Raw genomic sequence first — 25,077 nt, forward strand, 5'->3', positions numbered from 1 at the left:
TTGGAGGCTATGTTACACCCGTGGCCACGGTGCAGCTTACATCTTTGGCATAAGGACATAAGGCTCAGAAACCCAAAGCCCTCAGACGCAGCTTAGAGTCAGCGGCTGCACGACTTCTTTACCCGATGCTTGACGTCAGTGTAAAGCTCGACTTCCACATTTGATCGGCAGCTGTTTTTCATTTGAACCTCAGGATTCAGAGTAAAATTGTTCCACACAAATCAAACAGTGTTTTCCCCCCTTTATAAAGCACAAGGATTATAGATTGTCAGTGCATTAGAATAAGTGTAATATACATGCTCATTAGGCTCCTCTCACTTTCCATGTCTTCCTTTTTAGTGATCTGCACGCGATAAATAATACATTTAAATAGTGATAAAAAGCTCTCGGTTCATTTTTCAAGTGCAAAAGAAGACCCCGTCAGAGAGGTTTGGTTTAATTCTTAGGTAAGTGATTTTATCATAAATGTCCTGTAAGGGTTAAGCGGTCGAGCCCTCGTCTTTCACTGCTCAAAGGGCTGCAACACAGATCCCATAAAATGGTCTGTGTGACACACCTACATGTAACCATACAAAGACTGATAGCATAATTAAAGCTGATCAGCAAATCATCTTTCTTGGTTTAATATAGTGATTCTCAACCTATGGGGCATGGCCCCCTGGTGGGACACAGACTCTTTGCTGCAGAGTGGTGTGGATGCTGATTTAAATTCTTTTTAATTCATTTTTTGTGTTGTTGCTGTTGATAAAGATCGATAAAATTTGAAGGTGAGAATTATTTTGGTGGCGGGGCCATGCCGGTTTGAGAACAGCTGGTTTAATATTTGATGTTTTTGTCTGTTTTCTTTTATTGCATGTAAATTTTGCATACGCTTTAAAGAGATTGATTAAGATTTGAACATCTTTATAATCACAATTACAGTCCTGAGAAAAACTAAGTGCACCCTGTGATTCAGTAGCTTGAAGAACAACTTTTAGCAGCAATGACATAGAAGTAATAGTTTTCTGTATGACTTCCTCAGCTCTCACATTACCGTGGAGAGATTTTGGCCCACTCTTCTTTACAGCATTGCATTCATGCACAGCTCTCTTAAGGTCCCCCCAAAGCAGGCTGAGGTCTGGACTTTGATATTGCAACACCTTCATTCTTTTTCACTTTCAGCCATTCTAATGATACATTTCATTTTGTTGTGTTTGGGGTGATTTATCTCCTACAGTACATAACCTAATTTAGGCCAAGCTTGACTCTTGACCTGTTTGGTTTTGTCTCCACTTTGGTGTCATCTGTGGTTTGTTCAGATGCTGCTTGGCAAACCTAAAGCAAACCTTGCTGCCATGTTTGTTTCAGAGGGAAGAGATATTCTCTTGGGATTCCTTCGTGCCATATTTGTCTTGTAATTCTATTTTCATGAAATTTAACCTTTAACATACTAGCTCAAGCCTGTAGAGCTGAGGCATTTCTACAGTCGGGCCTTGTTGGGACGTTAACATTTGGAAAGATTGTGTCATTGTGTTAGCTCACACCTGAACGCACCAGACCACCAAACTACCAAAACTGCTGCTTTTTTAAAGGTGCTCACCTATGATAACAAGGGTGAACTTAGTTATTCACATGACTGTATACGAGACCTATTTTAAATGCAACTTAAAAGAGGACTAATAATATTTGTATTATTATTTAATCTACATGAAGGGGTTTGAAGAGAGGTTAACGTCGCTCTTCACACTCATCAGCTGATTAACAGAGACTCAAAGTCTATTTAAAATAAACTTTAGAAACTTTAGACAGTATAGACTTATATTGCTGAATTTTACAGTTCAAAGTTTTACCGAATACCATTTATATATTTCACCAAAATGAGTCAGTAAAGGCCAGTGCTGTGTTTGGGAAGAGATACATATATTTATATTGGTATATTTATATATTAAGATTATGAGTACATTATATGGATTTACATGGATGAATTTGATTCTGTGTATTTGTGAATACATAATAATTTAATGTATGTGTGTACACGTCACATATCTTAATGTTAAATTCAAAACCTTTTAAGCGCTTTTTTTCTTTAAGTAAAGCTACACAACAAACACATATTGTTAGTTTAGGATTAAATATCATTAGTTTTTTTGCACCTAATTTAGCCTGCAGTTCATACACGGTGACAGAAATAAGTAGCGTTGCATAAGGTTTATTCACACTGATCCACGGCTCTGTTATTGATCTGACTGTTCAATAAAATTAGCTGTTTGAAAACTAGCTTTTTTCTGTGTGTGTTTTCTTGTTGACAATTCTCTTGATCAAACAAAGTGAGGCAATATTCTCTCATTAAAGGGAAATGACCAGCATTTTCAGTGAGTGTTGCAGCATTAGCTCAGTTTTTAGCCTGGCACTTAATCTGGACAGACCTCATTGTATCCAGTGTTGCATTATAAATGCCTGAAAATAAATAAAACAAACATCAACCGCAGATTAACATGTTCAACATTACTATAAAAAGCTCAGCTCTCAGCCCATCAGCCCAACAGTTGGGTGATCTTTGCTCTCCAACCAGTCGAGACCACCTGAATGAGCCGCTTCGCTGGTGATTTGCTGAAACAGTGAATCGTCCACCAGCTCCTCTGGGGCGGCGTGCTGATACTGGCCTTGCTGCTGGCTGGGGTCGAACAGCAGGTTTGTGTCCAATGCGTTAAGGTCACTGATGCTACTGGGAAGCTCCGATGTCATTCTGATTTCACCGGGGAAATCGGCCCCGCCTGCTGTTAGCTCTGACACCTGTTCCATGAGCTGATTGCCAGCAGCGAGGAGGTCTTGAGAGGTGCTGAAGTCTAACTGCTGGTGTTGCTGCTGCTGTGAGTTCAAAGCTGACATGATGGACTGCTGCTGATGCTGCTCTCCACCGGCTGCTTGTATTTGGCCTTGACCTGCCGAGAGAATCATTTGTTCACCGATAGAGTTTTCCATGAGGTAATTGGGCCTCTGCAGGTTGCAGGTACTGCTGGAGTCGGAGGTCATCAGGCTGTCAGTGCAGGAGAGGCTGGAGTTGGATTCGAGGATCTGGGTCAGGTTCATACGAGCGGTGTAGGTGGGAAGTAAATTATTGATTCCCACACCCCGCACACTATTCTCGTGATCTCCGTCTAGCTTGCTCAGGAGGACGCTGGCGATGCTTTTGGTGCTGCACTGCTGGCCCGGTGTGGGCGGGGCCTCGCTTTGCATCATGATGTTGAGCGGCACAGAGCGGCTCCTCTGGGCCATGCTGTTCACGCCGAGGTTTGTCTGCCTGTTTGCGAAGATGTTCAACACCTCAGCCGTCACAGGAGAATTAAAGGGAGACACTACCGATCGGGAGGCATTGGAAAGGTTGGTTCCTGCTCCTGTGCCGCTGAAGTTCCTCTGATGTACAGCGGGACTCACGCTGCGACACCTAAAATTTGCAGCAGATGTGTTGGCAGTTTTATTATCCAGAGGGGCAGGCACTGCAAAACCCTCCTGTTTGGCCATGCTCGCTACCTGCTGCTGCACGGGCGAGATGGGAGTCAAGCGGCCGAAATGGCTGTCGTGGTGCCGCGCGTGAGGAACGGCGAAGGCGTGAGGTTTTTGAAAATGGTCGTCTATCAGGCTGTGATAGCCGGGCAGGATTTCCATTCCGCTGTTGGATCTGCTGGTGGTCCCGCCGCTGCTATTGTAACTGTTATTCATCCACTCCAGCCTGGTCTTGTCTGGATGGGTGGCCATCGGTCTCTGCATCGGTTTCACGGGGCTGCTGGAGATGGTGCTGCCGTCATGGAAACCAGTGATGCTGGAGTTAATGGGTGTGAACGCGAACGGGTTTCTGCACTCTACTGGACTGGGAGGAACATTGCTGCTGCAGTTGGAGTGTGGCGTCCCAACCGGGGTGTGGCGACTGCTTCCGAGCGAGCTGTCCACCGGGGTCGTGGAGGCGATGTGGGAGCAGGGGCTTTCTCCTGTCAGTCCCTGGGCTCCTCCCATCATTTCCGACATGGGTGTAGGTGTCGGCGTTTGAATTGTTTGGATTGGGTTACTGTTGTTGTTCGCAGCATGATAGAAAGCCATGTTCTTATTAGCGGACGTCATGTTGTTTGGCATCGCAACCTGCTGGCCCTGCAGCGTGACAGAATCTCCAAACTGCTGCAGGTTATTAAGTTTCATCTGCTCCTCCATCTGCACCAACTCCTCCACTATGCTGTCCTGAGTCACATCATCATCAAAGCAAAAGTAATCTGTCATGTCTGTCTGCATGGGCAGTTGACCGGATGATGAAGCGTGATTCAAAAACTCTAAGGTTTCAGTAGCAGGACTGGACTGAGAGCAGGGCTGCTGCCGGACTCCTTCCAGGCTTGAGTTTGAACCCACACCTGAATGCTTTGGAAAACTGGGATTATCGGGCACAGCATGTGCGTCAACTGCTGCGTGCCCCTGATGTTGCTGTATTAATGCGTGACTGACTGAAGTGCCAGTTTCCATAACGGCAGAAATGTTTTTCCTCTGCAATGAACTATGTGTTTTGGCAACAGAGTAAAAGCCACTCGCTCTGAAAGAAGGAGAAGTGCCAAGTGCGTGGACTTGAGTGGTCATTTTCACTTCTACTTCCCTGGTGGCTGGTGCACTTTCAGGTCTAGCTGGAGCGCCTGGCCTGGATACATTACCCGTCATGTTTCTGATACCATACCCTGGACCAGCAGCACCCTCTACTGGCTGCTGGGGTATAAAAACCCTTTTGATTGGTGAAAGGTCTGGACTGAGCCCTGAACGTTTTCTGAGGCTCTTAGTGGACAAGAAGCCTTGCTTTGTTTGGTTGTTTTCCCCACATGAAGATGTTCTGCTGGTGTTCAGTAGAGACACGGTGCTGGTATTCTGAGTGGAGGGATTTAAGTGCAAAGTGCTTGTATTTTTAGCGCTATTATTGCCGCTGTCGCCTGTGGCCACAGTATTAGTGCTTGAGGAGGACTCTCTGCTGCATTTATTGCTGGACGTTTCCTCGAGACCCAAGAAGCCTCTAGTTTGCGGTATGGGCACACTGGCGGCCCTCTGTACAGCCCCTTTGACTCTATTGGTCATTGCCACTTGTGGCAAAACTTGACTGCCCAAATTTTGCATTTGGCTGCTTTCATGTATAGCTTCAACTTCCATTTCAACATCGATGCTTGGAGTGTTAGAAGTCTGCCCTTGCCTGGCCACCGGGGCCAAAATGGGGACTGTTGAGGAACTCCTCGCGCTCTGACTGGAGCTGGCGTCTTCTGTAGCTTTAAAGTTGATGTCTGCAGATGCCGGCCGCAGCACGTTTGTGAAGGATGTGGCAGTTTCACTGCTGTTGGGTGCGAGCGATATGGCTGCCATTTTGACCAGACTGACTGGGCTGACATGACATGGCGTTACAACAGTCTTAATGGGGCTGTTAGCGATGATCATGGTGGAGGGCGAGCGCAAAGCGATGGCAGTGGTGGCTGAAGGTTTAGGGAGGATTTGAGCGTAGCGCTGCCGAGCTGCGCGCTCCCCCGCTGGATTGGACAGAATATTTTGGGGGTGTTTGGGGCTCTGCTTCACTCCCTGAACTGGCTGGGTCACCATCTGGATGTTAATGGGCAGTACTTTGCTCTCCACTGTTCCCACTGGACTCGGGGACATCAGCGGCCTACTCCTCTGAACCTGCAGGGGGAAAAAAGAGGAATCATGAAATCAAAGTTTAGATCCTGTCTTTGACAGAGAGAGATAGAGGGGGCTTTATGGTACCATTTTTTTTAATGATTCCTTTTCGGACTCCCTGCACGTCTGTATGAATATATCCTTCGTCTCTTTTTACTTCAGGCTTTATTTCAACGGATATTTTTACTGTGTTTTTACCTCGCATGTTTGTTGTCTTCTCCCCTGTCATTGCCTGACGAGTTCACCTTGTGCCTTATTACTTTTCTCCTTGGTGTTACTGTTTTTGATAGTTTTGACACCTTTTTGATTTTAACTATGGTTATTTTGTTTTACATTGCCACTTCAGTCCACTTAAGAAACAGCTGGAATTACAGCTATCCATGCAGTTATGTTGTAGATATTTTGTTTATTGGTAAAAACAACTATTTAATCCCAAGTGTTTGATTTTATATTGCATTAAATATATAAAGCAGCCTTGGTGACATTAAAAGGGATACAAAAATGTGTTGGAATATCTACTGATGAATTCTGTGGACTATCATTTCTGGCTTATCTCTTCTTCAGACTACACAAAATAATAAGATCAGAAATGTGATGTGACCTCAGATAAATGAAAGTTTGACTATTATATTGATGAAAAGAAAATTCAGTGATCTATAAGAATGTAAATCAACAGTAACTGCAGCAACGTGTTGTAGCTAATTAATAGATTAGAAAAGGGTATATTTTTTATCTAATGTGGGTTCATTGTGTTCTAAACATTCATGACGTGCAGTTAATCTTTCCTTCAGTGGGGAAAGAAATGACACATGATGGTGTGATCCAGCTCTCTCTCTCACCGTGATCGGGCTTGGCACGGCAGCAACCACGATGCCTATAGTTGGTTGAGGCGACGGAGGGGTGGGACTACCACAAGACACACCGTCGTCTGCCTTCCTAATCTGTCCCTCTCCGGGTAGAGGAGATGTCAGCTTTTGTTCCTGTTGCTTTCTCTGGATCTTCCTCTGGAGCTGCTGCTTTGCGTCGACAGACGGAGAGGACAGCATGGTCACATGAGGCTGGAAGGAGTGAGCGTCTGCAGCCGGGGCGAAGGCTGAGACGGTCTGTGAACCTTTCACCTCTGAAGAAAATCAAAAGAAATTTGTATTCAGTATACATCAAATGCTCCTACAAAAAGAATATATAACACTATGCAGGGGAACTTAGTACTGTACATCTTCAGTTATTGCAAAAACAATTACATTTGAGGTAGCAGAGTGTTTTGCAGCATGTTCCCTGATATATTCAGATGTAATTCTACTGGTTTCAAAAGGGAATTCCTTATTATTAAAACCTGGCATCCACCAGCGCTACCCCAGCCTCCTAGTGGATGTACCAATGGTATAATTTTGAAAATCCAAGGTGATTTTCAGGAAAGTTGACCCCTGACCTTGACTTTGAGTTCAAGATCACTGAGATTCAAACTCATCTGAGACTTTTAGTAGATGCACCTATTTCTCTTACTCCTTAGTATTTGTGGGTTTCTGTATTGTGTATCAGGTTGTTAGTCACTCTGTGTTGAGCATTTGGATTCACAGCTTTTAGTTGTTGTATTTTGTATTTAAGTTTCTGTCAGTGCAAGTGAAATGTTCATATTTTCTTGTTTCCGTTTTTTTCTTATTTTCAAGAAATATAACATCCAATTTCACTGCTGTGCAGATTACACTCAGCTCTACTACAGCTCTCCAAATCCACAGCTACTCTCCCACCCATATCTATTTCTGATTGTTTAAGTGAAATCAAGGTCTGGTTTGCTCACAACTTTCTTAAACTTAATGGCACTAAAACTGAATTTATTTTAATAGGCACCAAATCAAAACTTTAAACCAGATGTCTTTCATTATCCATTGATAACTCTGTTGTCACACCTTCCCCTCAGGTTAAGAGTCTTGATGTCATACTCGACAGCACTCTTTCCTTCACAACACATAAATAATATCACTCGGTCTTCCTGTTTTCATCTTTCAATAACCGCCTTTGTCCTTCACTCACTCCGAACTATTCAAAACTCTATTCAAAATTGCATCATGATTTTTACCTTGTTTAGCTTTTATACTTTCATGCTTGTTTTTTCCATGTTTACCTTGTGTTTTTATTTATTTACTTATTTTTTGTAATATTGTAAGGTGACCTTGAGGGTCTTTAAAGGCACCTATAAATAAAATGCATTATTATTATTATTATTATTCCATTCATCCATTCGCTTCCGCTTATCCTTTTCAGGGCGCTGGAGCCTATCCCAGCTGTCATAGGGCGAGAGGCGGGGTACACCCTGGACAGGCTGCCAGTCTGTCGCAGGGCCAACACACAGGGACAGACAACCATTCGCACTCACATTCACTCCTGCATTCTATTATTATTATTATCATCATCATTATTTTCATTATTATCCATCTGACTAACTCTGTTTCTAGTCTTTTGTTCTTTAGTTTCGTATTCTGGTTTTCTTTTGGGTTTAGGTTATTATAAATCGGATTCCTCGTATTTTTACTTTAGTTTGGTCTTTGTAGTGTGTTCTTGCATCTTGTTAAGGCTTTGTCTTTGTTTTGTGATTCCCCTTTTAGTAGCTTCCTGTTTCATTTGTGCTTTCCCATCACTTTTACTTCCTTTGTCTTAATTAGCTTCAGCTATGTCTTGTTACCCTGGCGTTTCCCAGCCCCCTGATTACTTCACGTGTCTATTTAAAACCTGAAAAGGTTGCCTTAATTCTTTGTTGAGTCATACTTGCTTATGTGTTTACTGTATTTCTGTTTGGATTTATTCACTTATTTAACTTTTCCGTATGTGTACTTTGTGTTTTGCCTTCATAAAAGGTTGTTTTACGTTTCTCAGGTTTGACTTAGCAGTGTGCATTTGGGTCCCTTTCCTGTGCAACCCTGATATCATCACACAAAAAAGTCAATAGCTCATTAAAATGAAAAACAAGGACTAACAAAAGAAAAGTCCCCCTTGAGCTCCCACCTGACATCCACATTGCTCTGCATCTAGGAAGGGTTGCCAAGAAACTTATTCTTAAAACCTGGCAGTCTGCCTCTCCACCTGCCTTTGTACATGGGATTAAATCACAGAATCAAAGAACTGTGCAATCTCAGGGTAAATTAACAGGAGATGATGGGCCTTTATTTCAACCATCGCACATTACAGCAAGAGAACAGCAGTAGAGATTCCTGCTGTTCTCTTGGCTCAGTTATGCTTATATCCCACATGTTTCCTTTGCATCCTCACTGTACATTTCAGTGTCTGGGAGCTTCTTGTTGGTTCTTTGTTAAACAATTATTTTTACTTAAATCTCAACACTGAACCTTCCAGTTTATGAGGTATACAAATATATTGTGTAGTGGTTTAATAAGCCTAACAAGTGAAAAGCTGATCTACCAAAATAAAAATGCAGAACTACCTGCTGAAGTGAGCCCTAGTGAATAAAGGAGCAGCCGAAGGTAGCTGTTCAGTTTATGTTAAAATGATGTGACAATTCAGAGACATTATTATTTTGTTCTTTTTCTTTGCATTGATTCAATCACAAAATGCTCTTCATCAAAATTACATGTTTAAGTAATATATTATATATTGAACAGCTTAGATCTTTGCACACTTTTGTGGAAAATGCATATTGTGCTACGCTCCATTTGAAGTGGGAAGCCTGAAATCCCGAGACACCTCTGAATCTGTCTTCTTGAGCTTGTCACTGGTATGCAAGCTTCAGGGCAAAAATGATCGCCCATGAGTTTTATATACTGCTTCTGGTTTATAAAGAAAACCTATTTTAAGTAGTTTTACTGTAAATTGAGTATTTAACAAACACAAACATGTTTTTTTCTGAAATGATCACACAGTTGAACAAAAAGTTCTCTAATTTATTTTAAAGTAAAACTGAAGATTATAATCGCTGTAAAGATTTATTGCAAGGTTCGCAAGTTAGACTGCTTGATGTTCCAGAGCATAAGAGTCCAAGAACAACATTAATCTGGTGTAGAGACAGAACTTCAATAGACGGATAAAGCCATAGGTGCGTTAACAGCGAGCTGCCACCAGAAGTCACTCTTGACCTTTATGTTCTGCACTCTGGGAACATCAAGTTGTCAAGTGTCCTACCTGCTGCTGTGCCGGTCATTATGGTGAGAGCTGCCAAAGACTTGTTGCTGATGTAATGGCTGTCGATTAGGAAGCGAGCCAGGTCCTCCACAGCATCAAACTGGCGTTTGAGCACCTTTTGAGCCCACTCACACACAAGATCACAGGCTGCAAACCGCACCTCTTCCTTAATACTGCTCAGCTGGCCCGGGGAGTCGAGCACATCACACTGGGGCTGCAAACAATTGACATTTAGTTTCATATATAGACACATATATATGGAAAAAAAGCTATATTCCAAAGACATAATATTAATATCAATATGAAAATAAGTGTAAATAAATGTGCTTACTCCATCTCCTGTTTTATGGAGGTCCAGAGTTGGTAAAGACGGCATCTGAACAAATGGTCTCTTCCTTAGGCCACTATAGCAGTATGTGAGTCAGTGTTAAGATAAAAAATCTCAAAGGATCTCCGAAGAATACATATGACAACTATACAGAGGAAACCCTGAATAAAACACAGCCTGTGTAGTATTAGCAGCTCAATACGCCATGTCATAACAGAAAACTGGCAGCGCCAATTCTCATTCGTAAACTGCATCCAAATTTCCATATTTATCTTTTGTGTTACCTGAGCCTTACATTAGTATTACTGAGTTATCTTATTGGAGTTACTTTTTATCTGTTCTTGTTAAGTCTTGTTGTTATTGTTTTCCTTTTCATTTTGTTCCAAAGTCCCGTACTACAAAGCAGGATTTTGGCTTCTCCAGCCAAATCCAAGGTGGATCTTTTTAATGGGACATATCACTATAGTAACATTTGGCGCAGCCCTAACCGGCAGTTAATGAGGTTATATACCCGATTAGAGATCAAAGGGTGTGGAATCACCACGACTGCAGTGTTACAAACGCATTATAAGATCATCTGGACCTCTGTGCACGGGGAGTAGGAGGGCCGGAAGTTTTTGTTTTATTAAAAATATAGAACCTTAGCCGCTTCTTTACTCCCAATTTTTTTCCCTGTCAGCTGCAAAATAAGTCACTCCACTTTTTTATTGTTCTATAAGAGTTAATACATGATCCTAAAACAGGTACATGATTATAATTTTTCAGATTCTCGTGTATCTTAATGATAGAGCTGTGATAATGATAAGCCTTTTACTTTCTACAGTCAGCATTTCTGCCAACTGTCCTTCCAGCCTTTAAACAGGTTCAATGTTATTAATATGGCAGCTCCCCCCCCACTTTGATTTGATTCTGTATCATGTTCTTAACCTTTTCATATCCCTGTGTAGGATTGGTCACTTTGTTCCCAGTTCACTTCATATTTGTTATTGGTTCAATGCTGCCAGTGACACACTTTTGTCTTTACAAGTCCTTACATAGAGCTTTTCTACTCTTACTGAGCACTCTATATAACTTGCCTCGTTCACACAAGCACTGTCTTTGGAGATGCAAACTACCAGCCTTCTGCTTAGTATATGACCCGCTCTACCTCCTTCCAATCTACCTTTATCAAGGTAGACTGACAAAGCCTGGGTTGATCACCACCTTTGCCCGACCACTCGTCCTGATTTTCGATGTTGGGTAAAGCGAATCCAGATAACGGATACTTTGGGTATGTTGATTTGGCTTTGCAGTACAGGGACCTGGTGTTTTGGTTGGGCCACAGCTTTTCTGTATCCTGTCTGTGTGTTCAGTTATTTCCTGTTTTACTTTGTTAATTAATCCCAATTACTTTCAGCCTTTTCTTGTCACCTTCCTGTTTTCACTTCCCCTAATTACCCTCTGAGTGTCTTTCCTTTGTTCTTTGTTGCTTTGCAAGTTCTCTTGTTTCTTGATCCCTATGTTTTCTGGATTTTCTCCTTGGATTATGCTTCTTTTGGAAATAAAGAGCTTACTTTTTGTTTGAATCCTCTGCCTGCAGCAACCTGCATTTGGCTCTGCTACTCTAAACGATGATAATATATGATGAGTAGACCAGTGCAAAACAGCAGAAAAAAGTATTTATAGTATTCACTGGCTGGGACAGAGTGTGTACACACTTCAAAGATGTTTTTTTGTTAAAGATTCAGTTCTGATGAAGCTTGATTTATACTTTTAAGTAACACTCTTTGATGACTTTGTCTCATGCTACACTCAGGCTTTGTTTAATTGTAGATGAAAGCTTTGCCGACTGTTACTAGAACAAATAACTAGAATTATTGGTATGCCATCGTACGCCTCCAACAGTCAGCGAAGTTACACGTTACATTCATGTTTGTCCAGTCAGGTAATAATTGTAGTCAAGAAATTAAATACTGTATGTGGGAACCAAGCATCAGTGTCACCAATTCAAACAAAGATGAACAATACAGGGTGGGCCATTTATACACCGTAATAAAATGGGAATGGTTGGTGATATTAAAGTCCTGTTTGTGGCACATTAGTATATGTGAGGGGGCAAACTCCTCAAGATGGGTGGTGACCATGGTGGCCATTTAGAAGTCGGCCATCTTGGATACCGCCTTTGTTTTTTTCAATAGGAAGAGGGCCATGTGACACATCAAACTTATTGGTAATGTCACAAGAAAAACAATGATGTGCTTGGTTTCAACGTAACTTTATTCTTTCATGAGTTATTTACAAGTTTCTCTTTGTTCACAGCCATTGACATGTCGAAGAGGTTAACACGTGAGGAGCGGATCGAAATTGTGTTGATATCTGGTGAACGCAGTAACCGGGTCATTGCAGCAGATTTCAATGCAAGACACCCTACGAGACCACCCATCTCCCATGCTACAGTCAGCAAACTGCTTGCTAAGTTTCATGAAACTGGTTCAGTGTTGGATTTGCCAAAATGTGGACACAAGAAAACTGTCACTAATGAAGAAACATCAGTGGCTGTCCTAGCTTCATTCAGCAAGAGCCCACAGCGTAGCACTCGCCGCATGTCACTGGAGAGTGGCATTAGTCGAACATCCCTTCAGCAGATATTAGCTACTCACAAATGGCACCCTTACAAACTCCAGCTACTGCAGCATCTCAACGAGGATGACCCAGATCGGCGCACAGAATTTGCAGAATGGCCAAAACAAAAATTTGAACAGGACCCTCAGTTCACGCAGAAGATTTTGTTCAGTGATGAGGCAAACTTTTATGTGAATGGTGAAGTTAACAAACAAAACCACCGCTATTGGTCTGACACTAACCCACATTGGATGGATCCCTCCAAGACTGCTGGAACAACAAAAGTGATGGTTTGGTGTGGTATATGGGGTACAACGATAGTGGGTCCATTCTTCATCAATGGAAACCTCAAGGCCACTGGATATTTGAAATCGCTACATGATGATGAGTTTCCCTCTTTATGCACTGAAGCATTCCTAGATGAACAGTTTCCTGGAAAGTGGATTGGTCGTCGTGGGCCAGTTGAATGGCCCCAAAGGTCTCCCGATCTGACCCCCTTAGACTTTTATCTTTGGGGTCATCTGAAGGCAATTGTCTATGGTGTGAAGAAGGAGTTTGCCCCCTCACATATACTAATGTGCCACAAACAGGACTTTAATATCACCAACCATTCCCATTTTATTATGGTGTATCCATATAAATGGCCCACCCTGTAGTTGCAATCTCCCATTCTGTACCTGACTCACAATGCATTTATTTTTTTTAGACATCTGTGTGTAAAAATGTTGTAATAAAAGGAGCCAAGTCTACAAATTATGGTCAAAAATGTACTTAACAAAGGTCACAGTGACCTTTAATCCCCAAATCGTAACCAGTTTATAGTCTGAGGTCAAGTGAAAGTTTGAGCCACATTTAAACAAATCCACTCATGGCGTATTAACAGTGATGGTGCTTACAAGAATAAGGCAGACAACCAGATAACCTTAAAATTTAAAGCCTCTTGCATGGCTGTCGCTGGAGTGGAGGCATAAAAATAAATAAATAAATAACAGGATGGGCTTTGTAGTGAAAAGTGACACTGACAGCTGGTTCTGTGAATAGCAGCAGCAAATACTTTGCTTCTGAAGCTCACAAAGTCCAACAAATCCAAGTAATTATTATTATTTTTTTAAATTTGTCAGGTTTCATAAACATTTCAGTTGAAAAAAAAAAATAGAATTTCTGGAAATTATTCAACAGTTCAGGCTTTATGGGGTTAAGACTCATTTATATCGTAAAGCTTTTTAAAAAACTTTAGTATAGATTTAACTTCATCTTATTCTTTTAACTTCTAAATTTTTATGATAATTCCATTGGAATCATATTGAATATTATTCTTGTTCTCAGTCTTTTTTGACCTATTTTAATATGTTTTATTACTTTTTCCCAGACAGTTTGTCTAATATTAAATTAAAATTTTCATGCCATTAATCAATACCCTTAATTTAAACAATTCTTTACAAGATGTATGAAAAAATGCCCACCACCCTTTTTAGAGTTTAATTTAAAACTAACTACAACAAAATTAAGCATAAATTAAACGCAAGTATGTTATAGTCCTGGATTTTGAACTAGTTTTTTTTCAGTTTATACACTTTAAAATATTTTATATCATTACATATCCAATATTTGGTTCTTAGTTTGTTAATTATTTACATTTTATCTTAGATTTTTAGCATTTAGTGCTTACTTGAATTTGGTGCTGGTATCAGTTTGTTAGTTTTCTTTTTGCCTCACTTAAGTGTCTTTCCCCCATGTCAAGTTTAAGATTGTCAATTTCCTCGTCTACTTACAATTCTCACTTCCTGTTTTGGTAGTTGACTTTTGATAGTTAGTGGTCTTTTGTGTATTGTATTTAGTTTTACTTCATTGTACATTACCTTGATTGTTTTCAGCTGTGTTTAGCTTCCCTCCTGCTCCCACTTCTGTTACCTCCTGCTTATTTAAAGTCTCAGTCACACCTTTTGTTTTGTTTTTTTATGTTTGGACTTTGAGTCTGCATTTGGATCCTGTCTTTCAACACATTATGACAAATTTCTAATTTAAAACAATTTCACATTTTTCAAACATTGGCACAGAATTAGTTTTTGTAGATTATGTAGATAAGGACTGACGTGAGGAGCTGAGTTCTAAGCAGACCATTTTACCTGAAAGTTAATAAGACTATAACGCAGGTAAAGGTCATGACAATAAACCAAGATGTTCCATTAGACGTCATGAGCTAAACAGAAAAAATATAAAAAATAAAATCACAATGTTACGTGAAGGTCAAGATCACAGTGACTCCCCTGAGGGTCTCTGCATTATTATGCTTCTGCTTCGAAGGCAGAGGGGGGCTTTATTTCATTTCACGTCTATATTTAGCGAGCTTATGAACTGCAGCAGCAGATGGTCTGTGACCAGAGACAGAGGCCAGACTGCTACACTCCTTTCCAGTAAAGGATATTTTGATTTTCCCCTCATGCCGAGCCGACGCGCCTTCATGTTCGGGAATACATTTTTCATCATCTTCCCAAAGTCTGCAGCACTTAGTGGGTGGTAGTTAAGATTGTCACAGAAGCTCCTGAAACACAGAAACAGAATTAATACAATTAATTTTATTTAATTAGGAACACAGTGCAGGTCAGCATCATAGCCAGGCTGTCATTGTCTCTGGGTGCAGATGTGAACACACTAACCAGGGTGGGGACCTAAACAACTGTACCGAGACCCTATGGAGGGGGTGGTCTCGATGTGGTTCCAAAATGAACTCCAGAGCACTTTGTTTATGGTGTGAACGTGACCGACCTTGACCTGAGCCAACCAACAAGCAGACTTTCAAGTCTGAGCTAAAAACTTTCTGTAGCCATGTATGCTTTTGTGCGATAGACACAATAGATGTTCAAAGTTCTGTACGAGTTAGCAACTAGCGACGAAATGATTGTCTGTTTGTCTTCTTTGTGAGCTCCCTGCTGGTTTTTGAATTCTGTTGCCTCCTTTGTTTCTGAACTGTTAGACTTTTCTGGACTTCTGAAATTAATAAAATGTTCACCTTTTGTTTACTTGTAGCTGTGAATCTTGCAGGATTAATTTAAGAGATTTTAATTTTTTTTTTTTTAGCAAAGAGGAGGTTTCGCAGTTACACAGATGTTGAAATATCAGGACTAAATGCTTCCCAAGGAAGTGTCTGACTATGTTCCTGATGGTGAAAGGCATGTGCCATTTTTCAGGTATAGCAAAGGATTTAAAACACTTATTAAACACAACTTATTTCATGACATAAAGCTGCCTTTCTTTTCTTGACAAGTATAGTAGTAATATACCGTATGTAGTATATAGGTAACTGAGCTAGCAACGTCTTCAAAACCCTGAAAGCAGCAAGCTTGTCTGAATCTCTCTCATGTTTAAGGTCTGTTAGCCGTGGTTTACTTCAGAACAATGTGATGAGTAGAAGTGGAAAATTACAAAAAAAAATCATAACCTAAGATGCCAAAAGAAACCCATACATATATTTTCAGGATCATAAATGACACAACTTTTGATTATCTTTGCTAGACCGATGTGCCTGTTGTAAAAGCAGACAGATTCATGGTAGTCAGAATTTTTTTAATGAAAAATAAAACATGTCAATGGCACATATGACCCCACTCAATCACTTAAAGTTTAACATCTTGCTGTTCGATAAGCAGGTACAGCTGACCTTTATTTCATATCATTTATTCTGAGTAGAAACATCTGCATCTGCTAAAACAGCTAGCTAATGAAGACCTGAGCAGTGGTGGAGCACCAAAGTTACACAGTGACTGTGTCCTATGTGCTTGTTTGACTGTGAAAAACATGAAGCACGTTAGGTCTGTTTAAAGCCTTTTGACCTGTCTGCACTGAAGGCGCCAATATTTCTGGAGGACGCTGTATTTTTGTTCTAGCTGAGTTAAAAAGACAGTTGTATAACAGCGTCAGAACATTTCAATGGCTGTCTCAGACTTTCCATTCTAATATTACCGACACATGCGGCTCTGTGATTCTCATGCCTGCAGCATCTATTTATACTGATGCTTCTGCCTGCAGTAAACTGGAGGAGAAAGAGGCTCAAACATTGGAAGCAGCTATCTATGCAAAAGGTGAACGTCAACAATGACTTTATTTCTCCAAGAAAACTGGGTTTATGCAGTGAAACTAAACTCCGCCTTTCTGTTTTACACCTACTTGTATTCGTCGTAGACTTCCTGCTTGGGGAGCGAGGTCTCGGGGTACTCCTCTAAATGATTTCGGATCCAGGTGAATGCGTGCATCTGCTGCGTGCGACTCGATGACAGGGCGCTCTGGTCACTGCACAAAGATGTGGGTCAGTGATGTTTGTGAAGACAAGCAATGCAGTGCTTACTGTCACCTCAGGCCTGATAAATGACACCAACGCTAATCGAGGCATTTTTGTTTCAATAAGCTTGTAAGCATTATCCCTTTGTCCAGTTTTCTATAAAAACATTTAGAAACAAGTATATCCTCACCTTTTATCGACACTGCTGCTCGGACCAGAAGGCAACTTGAGGTAGAGGTAGAGTTTTTCGATGTCTGAGAACTTCTCGACATCTTGCTGTAGAAACAAAAAGTCAAAGATGGTTAAACAAGCAGGTCGGTCACACCTGCAGCACATGCATTAATGAAAGCAGGACTAGGATAGTTCATAAGGGACATTATTTACAAGTTCAACATTTCATCTGTTATTTTTCATTACTAACTACTCTGTCATTATTTTAATTTTAAAATATCTAATAACGTAGTTCTTATTTTGCCGGACTCATCAATAAAACATAAAATCATTACAACATAAGAAAAAGAAAAATGTGAAATATTGTTTGAGATGGTGAGACTAGAAAATATTTGTTCAAAATATCATCATAATATTATTTTATGTTTATTTTGAACAAATATTTATTTGAACGAATAAATATTTGTATTATTATTAAAACAATATTATGTCTAATTATTAGTCCATTAGCCTATGCGTGTCACCCCTCTCCTATAACCATACTTGATTTCCTCTTACTTTTATACAGATAGAAATGTCTGCATTAAGCATGAATTGAAATACGATTTAGACAACAAACAGAACAAGCAAAGCATCCTTACAACAAGAAAAATCTTCAGTCTTTCCAGTAAACACTGAAACAACGACAGAGCCATGGCTGAGCTGCCTGGCCACCCACTGCATGCATCCAGATGGCACTGATAGCGCTCTCTTTTCTGTCTGTTACATATCAGTCTGAGCCAGCAGCTGGTTTCAGGGGAACAGTTAAAGTTTCAGTCTGAAGGCAACAAAATCAACCTCTCATCTCTGCTGAAGCTCTCTAACCTCCTGAGACTGATACTTACACGCAGACATTGCATGTGGGTTTTTTTTTCCTGCACATTACACTTCAGTCACTCATACTTAGACCTGTTGCATCCCATGAATCCCAAACAAGAGCTTAGGTTAAAGGCTGAAAAGCATAATAAATACATTTTTTGAATTGTTACAGATCATTTGAGGTATTAACAGAATGCAGTGCTATTCTTTAAGCCAGGGAGCAGGTCAAAGGAGAAAAGAGGCTCTTTGACAATTCAGGACTTACAAGTTCAAGAAGACTACATAGTGGAAATAACAAACTAACCCAAGATGCAATCTTAATATAAAGATTTGTTTTGTTTATCTTAAAAAAGCACAAGCCTCAGCTGCACAGTTAACGTTTTAAAGCTGAAACATTACAGCGGGGTCTTCTGTTAAGTTAAAACATCACTCGCTAATAAAGTGTTATGTCATCTCTCAGTAATTGAATATGTTAGCTACAGCTCTATAAGCAGCATTTTAGCCTAAGCAGGACTGATTTTAGCATCACTCTTAGGACGTGCTGTAAATTTTACATCAGTAACTGAAGAACAGCAACAGCGTGCTTTCACTGGAATTGATTTTCACCAAAACCAATGCTTCAAATTAATAACTCTCTCTTCTATTCCAAGCAAACCAAGACATTTATTATAAATAAATAAATTATTTCAGCCCTCATCAATTTATCCTTAAACAGACCATAACAAAACATCAAGCAATCATGAAAAGCATCTACTTGTTCATGTTCACAGATACAAACTGATGCCTTTTTTCACAACAGTCAACAGGAAACTATGTATTACAATAGGAAGCACATTCGTGTCAGAAACACCTGCTGTGTGTCATTAAGACAAAGTGAAGCTACATCACCACGGCAACTGACAAAGCTTTCATAACCAACCCAGTAGTAGAAATCCTGTCTTCCTCCCCTCACCTCCAAGCAGTCATAGGAGACGGCTGTCCCACTCCCAGCCTGTTCTGCCAGAGGTTTTCCTGTTAAAAGGGAGTTTTTCCTTCCCACCGTCACCAAGTGCTTGCTTATATTACCGTACCAAATATAAATACATATATTCTATTTCTATTTATATAATATATATTAGATATATAGATATTTATTTATAAATTAAATTAAATTGAATAGTAATGCCTGATCCTCACCAAGTATTGAACTTGTTTCCCTCTGCATAGTAGAAGTGTGAGCTTCACCACCAACCCCTCCAACCTCCAAATGTGGATTTCCCCTCCCCCAACAAAAATAATGGGTGTTGTGGGTTTTGAACCCAGCGTTTTCAGTTTCGGACTCTCAGTTTCTGTTTGATATTTTCTGTTTAAGAGCTTAAGGATTGTGAATGTTTAACAAACTGCTGTCAGACTGCACTGAAAAATAAAAGACTGGCCATTAATCAACAAAGCAAATATTGTGGCATAAATTATATAGTGCCTGTTTTGATGTACGCTAAAGGGGCTCTAGAATAAAAATCATATTCAGACATTAATCTGACACTTTACTGATTCGCACCGTTTCATACTCCATCCACTGAGCTGATGCTGACTTGTTAAGAGTGCATTTATAGAGTCAGATCACTGTGTCAGTGTAAACAAACGATTACTAAATTGTTGCATAAAACATATATAAACATGTAGGCCTCGGGAGTAGTTGTGCAACCCTTTTATAGTATAATAGTTTACACATTCACCTAAGAAGCACGAGATCCCTAGTTTGAAAAATCTGCAAACTAAAACATGTGATGCTACCTGCTCTTGTACCCTCTTGCAAGGGTGCAAGAGCTGAAAGGGAGTAAAGTTTGGAGAATAGGGGTGGAGTAGACTGATGACATAAGTGGGGGCCTCACCTCGTAAGACCATAAAAGCAAGAACGAAGATTTTAAACTCATCCTTAAACCTCACAAGAGGCCAGTGCAGACACTTTAACAATGAGGTAATATAAGAAAACGCAAGTAGGAGTTAGAAGCCTTGCAAAAGCATTTTGGACAAACTGACACAATTAATACAACAGACAAGAAAACAGAGCATTATAATATTCTAAGCAGGACAAGATTAATCTAACTTTTGAGACAACAGTCTTGAGTTTAGCGATATTTCTTAAATAGAAAAAGCAAGAGCCGGTCCAAGACTTGATGTGAGCATCAAAGGTTAAAGACTGAAAGCTAATGAATAGATTATTGGGCTAAATTTTGGTCACAGTGGATCAGAAAGGAACCAGGTGTGTCTAATACGGGGGGAAAATACTCCCCAGAGCAATAATTAGAGACTGTCTTGTCTGTGTTAAGCTGCAAAAACATTTGCAGAATATAATTTAATGAAAATAAAAAGGGATTTCAACAAGATCCTTGTGGAACACCACATAGCAGCCACATTAGAATAGAAATTTCCCACTTAAATCAAAAGTGTTTTATCAACAAGAAATTAAGTGAACCACCCCAACACATCAAAATGAGCACTTGAGGCTAGCTACAAAGAAATGTGGAAAGATTTAAAGTTTATAGAAGAAACAGCTCTGGTTCATTTGTCTTTAACGACTTAAAAAGGTTATGTTATTGGACTGAATTATAAACTGTGTTAATCCATTATGCCTACCCTTGTCACCCTGTTGAACAGTGACGTATGGCGGATGTGAGATGCAGCAACAGTTTGAAAGATTACATTTTGTGGAGGGGGAAAAAAACTCACCAGTTTCTTTCCTTCTAGTTTTGAATTCCTCTCCTCCTATACCCACACTGGTGTGGGAATTTTGTGTGAGTGGAGACACCTATTGTTCAGGAGAATACTGCAGCAGGTACCCATGCCCTAAACACTGGTGTACATGGAACAAAGCTGTGGTGACGTCACCGCTAGCGTGCAAAGCAACTAATGCGGTGGATGTACTGGGATTCTTAGAGGCGTGGCTGCTAGCTGTCAGCAAGGCCTCACCTCTGCTAATTTTAGACACTGAACTGTATATTCTAACTGTGCTATAAACAGAATATAAAGTCTGTCCAAGAAGTCTGTGTTCTGGTTTTTGGTAGTGAAATTATTTTCTTTGTTCGTTAATTCACATTAACTAGCAGGTGACTGCACATCCCATAGATACAATGCAGACTATATTATAAGACAAAGAAACCATCTTTGTTATACAGTCTATGTTTCAGCCTTCAGATACACCCTTAACCTCCTGAGAACTGAGGAAAAGAGATTCTTCCGATTGAACTTTTTGATTTCCTTCCTCTTTGGAGCTAAAAGAGGCCACCCAAACGCATGAGATATCAATGGAATGGATGTCCTCTATTTAGCACAACAAGACTTATTAGGGTAGCTCAAATAAGTCAAAATATATAGATCAAAAACATCCAAAAACGTCCATTGCACATGCCATAAATGAATAGGCTGGTTCTCAGGAGGTTAATGCTTAACACTGCTACCAACGGATCTTCTATTTTTATTTTTAAACTATACATGGATGGTAGGAATGTTTTTTCTGCTCAACCTATTGGGAACACTAATAATCTTCTGACAATATCTGAACAGAGAGTATGAAAAATCTCCTTAAAGTTGTTATCTGCAGATCACAAATATGTCAGGAATACTCACCAGAATGTTTTCCACTTTTGATTGAACAGATTTGCTGCAAAACAGAGACATAGTACAAATTAGCATGAAGCCGGTGTAACATGAGCACTTGTGTCTGAAGTATATTTATTTATAAAGCAGAGGAATGTTTGGTATGAGACGACCCTCCCCTCAGGATCTCTCAGGTCATGTATCCCACCACCACAAACACATGTGGTCATATGTAAAAAGAAACAGGGACATGAACATTGTTTAGGACAGAAGATCTTTTTTATCAACAGTTTTCCCAAATATTTTTCTGTGTTTACAGGTTTTATTCTCATACTCCTATTCTATATTCAACAGAAAGGTTACCAGTACAATACAAAGTTCTGGCAAATTTTAGTGAAAGCCTAACTTAAATGAAAAACTTAATCAAAAATAACATATTAACACATGTAACTGCTTCCCTGTGTCCCACCATGATCATGTGTCACTTCTATTTTTTGCCTTAGCATCTCACACAGGCCTCGGAAGCATGAAATTCTCTTCCTGATTGACTTTTAATGATGTAGGTTTTAACCTGAGGTCAATCCGGAAGAAGTGTAAGATTTGATTGAGGCTCATAAACAGCCACTGCTGAGCTGCAGCTAAAAACTATCAAAGATCACTACAAAAATCCAAGAGTGACTGGAATGATGCTCAGGCTACAGCTAAAATTAACATACAATCAAACAGACTTTGATAGCGGGAAAGATCACAATTAGTCGCTCCTATTTAGGTCCACTGCTGCAGACAGAAAAACCAAACTGAGGAATAAAGTCCAGGTTTCATGTGTAATCCACAGACAGGGCAGCATGCTGTCAATGACTGTGGGGCAGAAGGTAGGTCACATTTAAAGACTATTACTTGGGCTGGGCAGGTCAGAATCAGGAGACGCTCTAAGCCATGACAAGAACAGTTCACTTTAATTGACTGTTACCAGGGGGCTGAGGATTTCCCAGTGCTGAAAGACCGTCAGTAAGCCGTTTGTGAGGCAGACTTAGCAGATAAACTGAACGACACCTGACGCAACTTTCTACAAGACCTAAGCCTTGAAAATAAAGAACTGAAACAAGACAAACAAATGTTGCTGATAAACCAGCAAGATGTACACCTAACCCCAGACCAGTGATTCCTAATTAGGGCTAAAGGTACCCCAGTAGGTACTTATACAGAAGTTAGGGGGGGTTCATGGAAAAATTTGTTCAACTTATAAAAATTAAAAATCCTCAAACAAACAAGTTGGAGCAGAAGCAGTTACAGTAAACTAAACATAGTGGCTATGGTGCAGAGTGGCTCCATAGTTTGAGGTTGTGCCAGTAAGAGCATCTGTCAACTCAAACATGCAGAGCTACCTGCTGTGATAACCCCATGTGACAAGGGAGCAGTGAAAGTGGATCAATTTTAGTGGATAAGGTGCAGGAAAAAAACAAATCACAAAAGTCTTTAAAATAAATAAATAGATAAAGCAGCTAATTAAAGTAGTCCTAACCAAAGAAAAGAAAAGAATATCGAATTATCATTAACAAAAGGTTGTCAGTTGTTTAGCTTATATGCTTTTAGCAGCTACGGTAACTGCTAAAACTATCACTTTAATAAGTAATGAATACCTAAAACAGGACAAAAGAAACAGCAAAAACATAAGCGATAAATACATAAAATTGGTCACCGAGTTTAATTAAATCAAAAATTAGTGACTCTAATAGTAACTTCTAATTTAGTGGATGAATATTTAAATTAGTAAACCACTATTTATGGACAGCCAATAATTCTAGCTAATCATTTAGCTACTAGAAGTTACAGGATAAATATTTGAAATTGTCGATTAACAGAAGAAATATAACAATTGTCAAAATATTAGGGATAAATTAATGAAATCTGATTAAATGAATAGCTGTTATATAGAGTAGTAGCTACTACTAACTGAATGGACGAAGGGCTTACATAGTGGTCTAACAATTTATGGACAGATGAAACGGCTAACAATTTAGCTGCTACAGTTAGCATTTTAAAAGGCAAGATTACAGTGAACAAAAAAGAAATGAAATTAGAGATGAAAGATGAAATTTGTTGTTGGATGAAGGGTTAAATAGTATAGTTTTAGAGTAGATTAGAGATGTACTAATTGACCGACTATGGACCAAAACTGGATGATTTCCAGTGTTCTCGGCCTGGACCGGTGAGCGGCTGGTCAGCCTTCGATATGATTTATTACGAGCCCACTCATTTTTATGAATACACAACATGTGCACAATGACATGTGGCTCACAGCCACATGCTACGCTGTTACCATGGAAGTGAGTAAGGTAAAAAGTTTGCTAAAGTAAACCACAATGGGGAAACAAAAATGTTTGTAACAACAAACCCAATGACACATGTAAACATGCACATTTTAAACAAATGAAAAGCAACTAAAGCTAAAGCCATCCACAATACAAAGCCAGCCATAAGTCAGTATCCTCTGTAAGAGCCTCGGTATTAGCAAACAATCAAAGCAGTTAGGAGTGAAAAAGATAAAAGGGTCAATGTCCTGTTGTCTGGTGAAGCTATAAAATTAAGAAAGTACATGACATTTGTTTTGTTATATAAAAAGATTTGTGTCTGCTTTTATTTAGTAAGGTAAAATATGTCAGGTAAAGGTAGGTGTACAGCAACTCATTTCAGCACTTTATTTTCAGTTATTTCAGTAAGAGAAGATCCTGTAACATACTGCAGTTTAGGGGAAATTTATGTTTAATAATTTCTTTATTTAATTAGCAAGTAAACAATCCAGATTAAAATGAGTTCGATTAAGCTAACATGAACATCAAAGGTGGGGTTTTGAAAATCAGTGCTTTGATTGTCCAGACTTCCTGTGCAGACAGAGTGACGGTATGTTGCAGGTGAACTTGTTGACCCAGACTACGACTGTATCACTTCACCAAGAGCCACCCAGAAGCAGGTCACTGAGGTGAATGCCAATATTTATGCTCTACTCCTCTCAAAGGTTAAACCTGTATGGAGCTGGGCAAACGTTCAGGATCCTAACATGTTATTGATAAACTGTTAGCAGCACAGTGACGTGATGTTTCTATTGAGGTATTTCCTGAAGAGATTTGAACTCTGAACTTCTGTGTTTCCGGTTGTTCAGCTCCTTGACATTTTCTTGCTGTCTGATATTTAAATGATAGAACTTAAGTTCATTCAGAAAAAAAGGTCAGAACAGGACCTTAAGTAGCAGACACAAAAGAACACGTGCCTTACAAGAAATCAAGTCTTTTCCTTTACTCTGTTCACATTAAGCCTCTTATCGAGCCATAACCAATTTAGAATCAACAGTTCTAAATGAGCAAGCTGGAACCCAAACAGGCACAAGGACAACATGGAAAATCCACACAGAAAGGCGCTGGTATTTTCTCAGGATTCACTAGCAGAACCTAGAGGTTAGCAGTGTTGCCTCACT

The 25,077-nt window shown here is 39.8% G+C and overlaps 1 protein-coding gene across 1 annotated transcript in view; it reads right to left on the bottom strand.

The window, feature by feature from the left end:
- Positions 1-25,077, bottom strand: part of LOC146718639 (DNA-binding protein RFX7-like) — a 28,494-nt gene that overhangs the window by 1,104 nt on the left and 2,313 nt on the right. The window contains exons 2-9 of the mRNA XM_085453183.1: positions 21,636-21,669; positions 17,191-17,276; positions 16,889-17,011; positions 15,150-15,266; positions 10,127-10,211; positions 9,796-10,009; positions 6,504-6,784; positions 1-5,667 (exon numbers count right to left, since the gene is read on the bottom strand). The exon at positions 1-5,667 is cut by the window's left edge and continues 1,104 nt beyond it. Of these exons, the coding sequence (XP_085309309.1) occupies positions 2,506-5,667; positions 6,504-6,784; positions 9,796-10,009; positions 10,127-10,211; positions 15,150-15,266; positions 16,889-17,011; positions 17,191-17,276; positions 21,636-21,669 (4,102 nt within the window). The 3' untranslated portion in view covers positions 1-2,505. The remainder of the gene's footprint in view (positions 5,668-6,503; positions 6,785-9,795; positions 10,010-10,126; positions 10,212-15,149; positions 15,267-16,888; positions 17,012-17,190; positions 17,277-21,635; positions 21,670-25,077) is intronic.

Source organism: Copadichromis virginalis, linkage group LG1 (assembly GCF_057382275.1).
Source record: "Copadichromis virginalis isolate Kocher_CV1m ecotype Utaka linkage group LG1, C_Virginalis_male_GT1.1, whole genome shotgun sequence".
NCBI classification, from domain to species: domain Eukaryota; kingdom Metazoa; phylum Chordata; class Actinopteri; order Cichliformes; family Cichlidae; genus Copadichromis; species Copadichromis virginalis.